The 12279-nt window shown below is 34.0% G+C and overlaps 2 protein-coding genes across 2 annotated transcripts; one reads left to right on the forward strand and one right to left on the reverse strand.

The window, feature by feature from the left end:
- Positions 1 to 1777: 1777 nt before the first annotated feature.
- On the forward strand, positions 1778 to 9999 carry LOC122608111 (nuclear pore complex protein NUP96). Its single transcript, XM_043781201.1, has 6 exons — positions 1778 to 1904; positions 3629 to 6142; positions 6753 to 6876; positions 7461 to 7609; positions 8316 to 8413; positions 9774 to 9999. Exons 2-6 carry the CDS (start codon positions 3686 to 3688, stop codon positions 9967 to 9969), a joined length of 3024 nt encoding a protein of 1007 aa, XP_043637136.1. The 5' UTR covers positions 1778 to 1904; positions 3629 to 3685; the 3' UTR covers positions 9970 to 9999.
- A 682-nt stretch (positions 10000 to 10681) lies between these two features.
- LOC122608418 (deSI-like protein At4g17486) lies at positions 10682 to 12279 on the reverse strand. The gene is made up of 3 exons (XM_043781524.1): positions 12052 to 12279; positions 11423 to 11710; positions 10682 to 11110 (listed from the first exon to the last, which is right to left on the reverse strand). The coding sequence occupies exons 1-3, from the start codon at positions 12188 to 12190 to the stop codon at positions 10851 to 10853; spliced, it is 687 nt and encodes a 228-aa protein (XP_043637459.1). The 5' UTR covers positions 12191 to 12279; the 3' UTR covers positions 10682 to 10850.

Consider the following 12279-nt stretch of genomic DNA (forward strand, 5'->3'; position numbering starts at 1 on the left):
AATTTATGTAATAACCCTCTTTAATTAACTATCACAGATCATGATATTTGAGGCAAACAAAAAATAAAATTAGTGAAGCATATATATTAACATCCTCATTATCATTTTACTAATATTTACCATTGTTCATTCTTATTTTCTTAGCCTTTAGTCTATTACCGTAATATATTATTCGGTTCATGTTATAGGTTAGGTGAATATATAATTTGACAAACTATATATGAAACTTTACATTTAAACTTAAAAAATCTGAAAAGATGTTGGTAAATTATTATCATAAGAATTCTGCAACAACGCGTTTTTCTACCTTTTTACATAACTTGCCCTACTACCATGGACGGAGTTACTGTGGGGCAGTAGGGTCAATTGCCCTCATTCTAATTTTGATACAATGTAAATTTTTAAAAAATTTAAATGATATATTTATAACTTTTTTTTAAAATTAAGAAAACATAATTAAGAAATACATATAAATGTTATCTCCGTTGTTATAAGCTTATTATTTGAAAGTCATTGGTCATCATAGTATTAACTTTGAGATAGATCTATTTATTGGCAGAATAAAATTTGAGTAGTTTTGATTTTTAATAAAACGAATGAAAACAAGGTTAAAGAAAAAGATTTATTTGTTTTGATATGTAAATGTGTAGTACACTAATAATGTAGTCGTTTGTGGAAAAATTTTCTTTCAAAATATTATATATGTTTATCACAAACAATTAATTATAATAATCATAATAGTTATGTAGGAAAGATATATATACAAGCTAATTATTAAATAATAAATATATTTTTCGGGTTTCTTGGATTATTTACATTTTCATTTAATAAAACCTTGTCTCGCACGTGCAGTCTTTATTTTTTCAAAATAAACTCTTATTTTTGAATATGAGTGTTACACTCGTTGTGATGACGAAATTTTTTCGAGGATCCATTTTGTATAGCTAGGGTTCAATTGTTTTTATATTTTTGGATACGATTTTTATAAGTATGACAAACAACTTTTAAAATTGCCCCTACGCAAAAAAGTTTCTGGCACCATCTCTGATACTACATTTAAAAAATGAGTAGTCGTATTTTCTTTTAGAGATTAGTATTTCAGGATGCAATCAACTTCACACGAATTGTTATAGTGTGTATTAAACTTCAATCATATGTATTGTATGTAAGAAATTTTCAAATCCTGTGTATATTGTATGTATCTAACCAATAAAAAACTTACAAGTGACAGCTTTATATGGTTGCCACATACACGCGAGTTAACATACAATGCACAAGATTTGAAAGTTCATTACATACAATGTACATGATTGAAGTTTGATACATACTATAACAATTCGTGTAAAGTTGTTTATATTCTAATGTACTAATCCCTTTCTTTTATTACCTACTTGTGGTAATTGGAATAGGTATTCTAAAACCACAAACATAAAGGGTTTTGAGTATTCTTAAATAACAATTTAGTAATAAGAGATTATAATGCCGTTTTTTTTTTTTAAAAAAATTTATTGCTTTTTATGGACGACAAATATATTAACCAAACAATCTAATTGGTAATCAAACCCATTATTCTATTCTCATACCCATCAAGCAAACACACCCCGTAAACTAAAGTATTTAACAGATTCAATAATTGGGCCTTTTCCATAATTTTAATCATTCATGGGCTAAAACCAAACCAAATCGGTCAACCACTTATTACATATCAGGCCCACCAGTTAATTTCATCAAAATGCATTTTACATTTTCCCCCCAATACACACGCGCCCACACACTTTCTGTCACATAAACTTCCTAGGGTTTTCTTTTGGTATTTTTTTTCCGTCAATTGAACAACCGTACCTCCGCCGGAAGTTGATCACTCCGGCGACCACTATTGCTAGTCCCTGTGTTTTCTTTTCACGGTGAGCAATTTCCTTATTCTATTTCTCATATTAGATCTCGTTCTCAAGTATATATATATGTATATATATATAATGTATGATCTCTTCAATTTGTTCATTTGAGTTTAAATATGTTAGTTTATTCATGCATTTCAGCTAGGCTGTATGTATGTGTGTTTGTGTGTGTATATAGTACTTTACATGAGCTAGTGATATAGTAGATACTTCACACACATTCATATATATATATATATATATGTATATGAGGGACAATCAAATAAGAACAGTCTTAAAATAAGAACCGGTGAGAACACTTAAAAACTACATTTTGATGCATTAAAAGTCCATAAAACTAACATAGTGTATAACTAATTATCATTATTTAAGTGTTTAACAACATATTGGCCTATCAAAATCGAGAAAATCATGTTTTTTTGTTTTGTGCATCCATCTTGGATGCATATTCATCAAAATGATGCATACAACAAAAAACGTGATTTTTTCGATTTTGACGGATCGATGTGTTAAACACTTAGATAATGATAATTAATTATGCACTGTGTTTGTTTTATGGATTTTTAATGCATCAAAATGATGTTTTTAAGTGTTCTCACCGTTTTTATTTTAAAAATGTTCTCACTGGAGTGCTACCCTATATATATATATATATAGGTGTACTCATAAGTTGTTAGACTGTTACGAGTCACAAGTTGACTCTTACGAATTGAGTCAATTTACAACAAAAACTAGGCGACTCGTTGGGTGACTCTTTTTTTTGCTGACTCTTACGAGTCGTGGTGTGAATTTGGAACGAGTCAATGTGAGTTGCACACTTATGATTTTTGTAGTTTGATAATATGGTTATATATTATATATCATATTGATAGTTACATTATATAAAAGTGTCTTAACTCTTACGAGTCGAATCACGAGTCAAAATTCAGGTTTTCGAGTCGAGTCAAAAGTTATCAGTCGACAACTACTGTAGTGTTTTCTATAATGAGGTATCATAGTATTAGAGTCTGAAAGGGATTGGTGACACTATTAAAATAGTAAAGCTAAGCATGAACTCTGGTAGGAAACTATCTGCCCATCTGTCTAAGCTACGGCAAGTATAGAGAGCTGAATAGCGAAAAGCAATGGGCTGTGCTTGTTGAACTGCATGTGCTGGATCTTTTGGTTAAGTCGGTCACTTGATGAGTTGATGGTTTTTAACTTCTTTTTTTATTTGTCAAGAAATTAGGTTTCGGTTTCTTGTATCAGGTTTTGCATGAATCTATATGAGCTGGTTGTGAGCTATCGTTTAATTTTGTTTTGTGAAGTTTTAGTATGTTAATGATGTGCTCAAGCAATGTAGTTGAGTGGAAGTTAGTGTCAAGCTTGGAGATTTCTATGTGAAACATAATATGCGTTTCACTAGGGTGTTTTATAGGTCACAATTTGTCAACCATCAATGTGCACTTAGCAATCTAAATCAATGAAATGACTAGTATCTAAATTTGGATTTGTTTGAGCTTGAATCATTGATTTGTCACTTGTAGAGCAACCTTTCTAAGTATAAGTTTGAGCTTACCTACCCTATCAACATGGTGATTATATATTTAGATGAATGATGAATCTGCTTTCTTATCTGTTCATCAAGTTTCCCTCACAATAATGATATTATGATGCCAGGGGAGTTGATATAAATCCAGACAGAAAATCACAGAGTTTTTCTTATAGCTTCTTTTTATGCTTCTTATCAGGGGTTATTGAAGAATCTAACCGGCTAATAGGTGAGGTGAAATACAAATTAGCCTGAAATGGGTGTCGATCTGGATGTCCAGGACCCTTTTCACGAGTCTCTTGTTAGATCTCAGTTCAAAAAAAGGAAAGTAAGTTTGGATGGTGACCATGCTTCTTCAGCATGTTTGGTTTCCCATGAGATCAATTCTTTTTTTCCTACTCTGCGAGCCTTTGATTATTTCATGGAACCTAGTTTGAGTGAATTAGCCATAAGGGAACTCATGGATCCAGGTCATTGCAGTAGGGTTCAAAACTTCACAGTTGGTAGATATGGTTACGGATGTGTTAAGTTTTCTGGAGAAACTGATGTCAGATGGTTAGATTTAGACCAGATTATCAAGTTCAGGAGGCATGAGATTGTTGTGTATGAAGACGAAACAGCCAAACCAGTGGTTGGTAAGGGACTTAACAAGGCTGCAGAAGTAACTCTATTGCTACAAATAAGCTCTTCGATAGAAAAGTTGATGGCGAGTGCTGAAAAGCAAGGAGCAGAGTTTCTTTCTTTTGACCCTAGTCGAAAAGAATGGAAGTTCTTTGTCCAACATTTTAGCAGATTTGGTTTAAGCGACGATGAGGAGGACGATGTTATGATGGATGATGCTGATGTCAATTTAGAAGTTCGTGAGCGGGTTATTATGAATGATAGTGATGGTCCTGATCTTGATGAAGACACCCCGTCAATGGATTCTCGTCTACTTTCCCATTCTCTTCCTTCACACCTCGGTCTTGATCCAGTTAGAATGAAGGAAATGAGAATGATTATGTTTCCTGATGAGGAAGAAGAGGATGAGGAATCAAATGGAATGTTTTCAAACCACAGGCCTCCGTTTGGTAAGGAACCCATAAGCAAACCAGTGCAAAGATCCAGTCCACAGGCAATTCGTAAAACTCCACTAGCTTTGCTCGAGTACAATCCTGCCAGTTTTTGCTCTAGTCCTAATGGGTCTATATTATTGGCTCAACAAAACAAAGGACTACCTTTGATGATAGCAAAAGTTCAGGGGTTTAAGCTGGAAGTTAAGGAAACACCGGTAACACGTAGCTATTCTCGGAATATAGTTGATGCTGGATTATTCATGGGTAGGTCCTTTGGTGTAACCTGGGGTCCAAATAACCTTCTTCTTCACTGTGGTTCTACTGTTAGCAGCACTGATCAGAAGCGGGAATTGTCTTCTACAATAACTATAGAAAAAGTTGCAATGGATAATGTGGTCAGAGATGAAAACAACAAAATACGGGAAGAACTTAATGATTTGTGTTTTGATTCTCTACTAAATTTCCATAAGGAAATTAGTCATGAAACAAAAGAGGTTGCAGTTGGTTCATATAAGATAAAGACTCGGGAGGTTGCCTGCAACCGTTTGGAACTTTTACATGTATGTAGAAGCTACATAGGAATTATTGAGAAGCAACTGGAGGTTCCCGGATTATCTCCTTCAGCTCGTGTGCTGTTAATGCACCAAGTATTTGTCTGGGAATTGATAAAGGTTCTATTTTCCTCGAAGGAAAGTTCATTAGAAGTTGATGTGGACGCACTCCCATTGATCCGAAGAGCAGAGTTTAGTGACTGGTTACAAGAAAGTGTGTGTCACCGTGTACAGGACGAAATAAGTTCTTTAAATGATTCAAATGATTTACAACATTTACTTTTGCTTCTAACTGGACGACAACTCGATGCAGCTGTAGAACTGTCTGCTTCTAGAGGAGATGTAAGACTTGCTTGTCTGCTGAGTCAGGCTGGCGGGTCCACTGTCAATCGTACTGATATTGATCGGCAACTTCGTCTTTGGAAAACCAACGGTTTAGATTTCAATTTTATGGAGCAGGACAGAATCAGACTTCTCGAGTTACTTGCTGGTAATATCGATGATGCCTTGGGTGACATGATAATTGACTGGAAGCGGTTTTTGGGATTGTTGATGTGGTATAAACTTCCACCAGATTCAGATCTAACCTTCATTTTCCGGACGTATCAGCATCTTCTAGAAGATGGACGGGCTCCCTTTCCTGTCCCTGTATACATAGACGAAGGATGGGTAGAAGATGGTATAAGTCGGATCCGTGGTAACCGTTTTGATCTTTCATATTATCTTATGCTTCTTCATGGTAGTGAACAGATTGAATCTAGCATCTTGAAGACTATGTTCAGTGCGTTTGCTTCAACTCATGATGCCCTTGATCATCACATGATTTGGCATCAACGTGCAGTTTTAGAAGCAATTGGCACATTTAGTTCTGATGATCTTCATGTTCTTGACATGGGATTTGTTTCCCAGCTGTTATCTCTAGGGCACTGTCACTGGGCCATCTATGTTGTGCTCCACATGCCCCATCGTGATGATTATCCGTACCTGCAAGCTAATGTTATCAGGGAAATATTGTTCCAGTATTGTGAAACCTGGAGTGCTCAAGATACCCAACGTCAATTCATTGTGGATTTGGGAATTCCATCAGCTTGGTTGCATGAGGCCTTGGTGAGATGTCTCTTTCTATCATATAATAATCAAAACCTTTAATCTTCTTCACTCTGATTGTGTTTTTGGCCCACCTATATCATCTAAAGTAGGTAGAATAACCAGGTTGGCTAACTGGTCAAAATGGGTAATCATGAGTACAGACTGGCGAAACACTTGCCCCTTCTCAATTAGCAATTTAGCATTCTCAAAATATATTGATAGACTCTATTATTACAGTATCGTTACAGTTGTTGCATAAGCAATTTAGATCATATGTGATGAAGTTACACTCTGGGGACATTTGATCCATTTTTGTTTAAATTAATTTTTAATATGGCTCATTTGACCCCTTAGAGGTATAAGTTTACTCCATTTGAATTAACTGAGTCCATTTGGTGACCTCTGCTACCATAGGTTTTTTTTTTATTTTTGTGTGTATTCTATGGGTCATGTTGGGATTCGTATGAAAGTGATGGTTGTTGGAATAGGCGAATAGCAAACTAATTTTTTAAATACTGACACTTAAATGCGACATTCATTTACCAATAATTTCAAATGTTATCAGGTAACTGGCCATTTTTATCAAACACCATTAAATCTTATCGTCTCATGCGGTTTGTTTCTGCAGGCAGTATATCATGCTTACTTTGGAAATTGTTTCAAGGCCCTTGAACACTATCTCGGATGTGCTTTTTGGCAAAAAGCACATTCAACCTTTGTAACTTCAGTTGCACTTTCTTTGTTTTTGTCAGGTAAGGCCCATAATTTGTTGAAGTTCATTTTACTGTAGCACCTTCTACTTATAGAGCTTGATGTGCAAAGTGTTTATATGCTTGTCATGATAAGTCACATGACTTCATTAGCCGTGATGATCTTTAGAATAAAAAGAGGATAACTCTTTTTACATGTTGCATGTGTTTGTCTTGCACATGTTTAATGTTATTTCTCTGGTGGCATTTATGCATATATTAAATTATACAATAAATGTTCAGCTAGTATAGTTAAATATATAAAATGAAGTAAGCAATTAAAGTTAAACAAGTTGTTCGAGTAAAAGAAAGTTATTGAAATTTTTTTTTTTTTCCATAAAATAACTTAAATGAGTCGAGTCATTTTGTAGTTTAAATTATATAGTGTAGATGTTTTAGAATAAAGGTTAGAGTGTAAGCAGACAAAGCTTTTGTTGATCTGGCTATGTTGTTTCTAGACTCGTTGATTACCATTGACAGTGGAAGCCACTAAAGAAGATCTTTGCCATATGTATTTTTTAGCTATTCAATGCTATAAATTTTGAAAACTTAGTAGTACTTTTTTACTCACATCTTCATATTTTTAGGCAAAGATTCAGAGATATGGAGGCTTGCAACATCTATGGAAGACCATAAATCAGAAATTGAGAATTGGGACTTGGGCGCTGGGATATATTTATCATTTTATTTACTTAGAAGTGCATTGAAGGGAGAGGATGATACAATGACCAAACTGGTATGAAACTTTTCAAACGATATGTATGTTTCATCTTTATTAGCTGAAGAATCAGCGAATTTTCATCCTTATGTCTGCTATTAGCCGACTGTAGATTTCTCATGATAAAGTCATAGTTAGAGGTTAGAAAATGGGAAGGTCGGCCAGGTTCAGTAACGATTCCATTTTTTTAGATTTTGTAGTGGGTAATGATCTAATTAAATAGGATTCTTTATAGCCTTAGTATAGCAAGGAGTTATATTAGGATGATGCACTAAAATGACACTTCGGTTGATTTCGACAATCATATATTTGAAGTGATTTAAAGTTGGATTTCAGGAGAATCATTGGCATGATCCAGTTAAAATCTAGCTATGACAAAATGGGCAGGTTGGGTCAAAACAGATGATGTTCGGTTCAAATTAGGCTTGGTTGTTTCCAAACATTTAAGTCCAAAAGAAATTATTTTATTTAAATAGTTACTGTCATTTACAAAAAGTGTATTGTATCAACAGTTCTTTTAGGATGTATTGATGTAGGACTTTATGTCTTAAAATACGCTTTGAAGGACTTTTGAACTCCCTACCTTCTGAATTTGTAGTTTCTTTATTTTAACCAAGAAAACTAACACTATCATATAGCAAGTTAGCAACTAACTTGTATAATCTTTCCATGAGTTCTAGTATTTGTTAGTGATTATTTACATGCAACCATTCTACTGTTACAGGTTTCTCTTGAGGACAAAAATGAAGACTGCAAGAAATTTTTTGGTTGCTTGAAAGGTTCTTTGGCAATTTGGGGTAACCGCTTGCCTATTGATGCCAGGTACTGTAAAAATGATCATCTAATTGTTGAAATTTCGCTGAGACGAGTTTATAATATATAGAGATCGGAGGTGGCTTTTCAACCCGTTTGCTTGATTCCTTTTTTATAAGGAATTATCAAGGGGGTGGGTGGAGTGGGGTAGACATTGCCTTTAGAAAGTGGTAACGTAATATGGAATAATCAGGAATAGATAATCAGGTGTAGCAAAGCGGGTTACAGCATAAATTCTTTGGATATGCTTATACTGATTACATATGAGATGGTCAGATGGTGCAATCTGTTTATTTAGGAAATAAAAAAGGTCAATGAAACGCAATCCCAAACACCACCTACATAGTTTTATTTATAAAGCGATATTATGATTTAGGTATATATAAATTTTGTAATCATATCTGACACCCTAATAATATATACTTGTATTAGTTTTTTACCATTTAGGGAAATATAGTATTTTAAGTCAACCTATGTTTACTTAGCCTCTAAGTAGCACCGAGACGGGTACGGCGAAGAGGTACGGGGACAATACGGGTACGGGAATTGGCAAAAGTAAAAAATATAAGATACGGGTACGACGAGGATACAGCAATAAAAATGTAAAAAATAATAAATATATTAAAAAAAAAATACAAAATAGATATATAATGATGTAAAGTGTAAACTCCAAAAAAATTACATCTCTAAAGATAAATAATTATCGAACAACTTTTTAATATATAACTTTTATTTAAATTTTAATATTTTTATATTTAATTAATAATATATATATATATACACTTTATTACATAAAATAATGTAATATATTAATAATATTAATAATGAAAATCAAACATAAAAGAAAGTTATATACTCGTACATAGCATATTAGTTTTGAGGTTGTTTTTGATATAAAGTATGAAACTTTAGGGTTGTTTTAAAATAAAACTAAAACTTCAAGGTGTAGATTAAAAATTGATAATAAATATTATGGATAATAAATAAATTAATTGATTGTTGTCTCTTCTTCACCTTCGTTCCATACTTTCAGCTACTGGAAAAACCAAAGCAATTTTTTTTTGCTATTTTTGGGCTTACATACCCACACAGTATATATACATATAGGATATATATAATATAGGAAACATCCTTATAGTCAACTGAAACGTCCCCAAACTCTCCCCGCCGCCATCCCCAAAATTGGAAACGTCCCCTGCCGTTTCCGTCCCCTGAACGTCCCTGGGACGGGTACCCCGACCTTGGAGCCGTTCCCGAAAAAATCAACTGTCTTTTGTATTTCCTGGAACTCGTTCATTATGTTCAACATTTAGCAATATGTCTTTTGTATCTCTTATCATTTTATAAAAAATTGCCTTTTGAACTGCAGAATGGTGTATGCAAATATGGCAGAGGAGATCAGTGATTTGCTAGTTGCCGATTCTGGGGAGGGTTCGACCACTGAGATTAAGTTAGAATGCTTCAATACTATATTCGAGGCCCCCATACCTGAAGACCTTCTTTCATGTCATTTACAGTCTGCCGTATCTCATTTTACATTGTATCTTACTCAAGCAGCGTCATAACATAACAGAACCATCATACAGTCATATACTCCTTTGTAAACACGGATTTATCAGCCTAAATTTTGTAGATATTGTTGTGATGAGAATGATGGTACACTTGTACGACTACCTTTTGCCAATTTAGTATATGTATATCTATTGGCATTTGGTCCCTTAACTGAGTTTTTTCCCCTCATGTTTAATATGGTTGGTTTCATATTATAATTGTCTCATGGTGTTTAGTGTTAAAGCTACTTCACATCAGATAACACTGCATAACTGATCCAGGCCGGAACAAGATATACATTGCTTGTTTGATCTATAAGCCATGAATTATGTTTACATGCGGTCCTGACTCCTGATGTCCCCAACCTATAAGCCACCATGGCTTCTTACTTTTTAGCAAAGAATCAAGTTTCAGCCCATGCTATAGAATATTAAGGTGGGCAGGAATTTTTTTTTTCATGGCTTTTTCACCCCTCCATCTGAAATTGCCAATAATAGTGAAACCCCTCTTCTGCCAAATAAAATCCTAAGTTGATCCTATCAGACAATAGACTAGTTACAAGCTTTCTTTGGACCCCATCTGCACCATTTTACATGTATTCTTAACATTTTAGATTCGCAAATCAAAACATCCAGAATAATCTGAAATCATAATTCAACCTAGAAGAATAAAGTTCTTTTTGTGAAGGTATCTGAAAAAAAAGTTGTTTTTACTAACAGTTACGAGGGCAGGTAATTCAAGCCATTGAGGTCTCGCCTCATGAGACCTTTGCTACCAAACTCTGATTGCAATAACATTGTCGTTACATGAAGTTTTATTCATTTTTCCTTGCTAGAGAAAAAGGAAAACTACACTTAGTAAGATTGAAAATTCGACTTGAATTAATATGGTAGAACTAAGATGAAGAATATGAACAGTCGAGAAGAAATGGTGAAGACGGGGGAACAAAACTTCTTGTTCCAAAGCTTCTCCTTAAATCAATAGTAGTTGATGCCACAGTTGATCTTTCAGACGATGATGTAGAACTTGAAGATGAGGTGAACCTACTTGAACGCTTCCATAGTTCAGCTTTCTCTTCTTCATTACACACGTTGTCTTCAATTCCAACTTTACACGAACTTATACTTGTAGGAATTATACAATTACACAATAAACCTAAACAAAGAGTCACGATAAAATGTGAGGGTCTCGGGCAAGTTCTATAGAATAATGATGTACTTTGCAAAGTCATATAATCTAAAGCTTCACCAAGTTTTTCAAATGGGCTAACATAAAAAGTATAACATTGACAAATCTAGGACAACATAAATACATACTGTGAAACATGTTTGGTGGTATACGAATTACCTCCTAAATTTGTTATTTAGGCTGAGCTAAAAAATATTGTTACTAAATTGTACAGGTGTGTAAAGTATATTGTTCTGTGTAATCTGCCATTGGTTGAATTAAAGTTCTTGAGCAACTTACCGATTCTAGCAAGACGATTAACCCAACTTGGAATAGGGTTTCCGGTGAGTCTAAGACAAGCTTCGTTACAAAAGTGATTGCAGTTTCTAGTGATCATGTTATACGAAATTCCTTTGTAGTTTTCAGCAAATTGTTCCATGAATCTTCTCACCTCCCTTAGATTCATATCCGTCCATCCGATCATAATTTGTTTCCTAAACACAAATCCTTCAAATTGTTTCGGTTTTCCTTCAAAGATTCCAGTCGTCGCATGGTCATGAGATCCAAATGCAAACTCAACTCCATGCACTACAAACATCAAAAATCCAAATTAACCACATTCTTCTATTAGCTTACCAAACTATGGACGTTAATTTATGCAATATTTTCTTGAATGAAACTTTTTGTATATAACGTAATTTCATTATTTCATTCACCCCTCAGCTGCACACATATATGTTAGTGAAAATGTATGTAAATATGTCACATTCAGGGGTGAAAATGTACAAGTTTGTTACATCTAATGCAATTATAACGCTTATATATAATTGCATACAGATGTTCATAAATGTATCAAGCTCCAATAATACGTTATATTTTGAAACTATTAACCCTTTATCGGAACAAATAATACAAGGTTAAGATCAAACCTTGAACGCCCGAATGGTAGGCACCAAGGCCAAGCCAATAAGTACAACCATTCATGGAAGTGATATCATACACATTAAGATAAACAGGAACGGATCCAGCCTTTCGACATCTTGGTGAATTCCTACCTCTTCTTAGCATTAATTTTCGTTGAAAATGACCAAAACTATGAGATTAATTACCAAACACCAAGTGATCGAAAAATGGATTCAAAAATGTGAAAGTGTACT

The sequence above is a fragment of the Erigeron canadensis genome, chromosome 7, assembly GCF_010389155.1.
Source record: "Erigeron canadensis isolate Cc75 chromosome 7, C_canadensis_v1, whole genome shotgun sequence".
NCBI classification, from domain to species: domain Eukaryota; kingdom Viridiplantae; phylum Streptophyta; class Magnoliopsida; order Asterales; family Asteraceae; genus Erigeron; species Erigeron canadensis.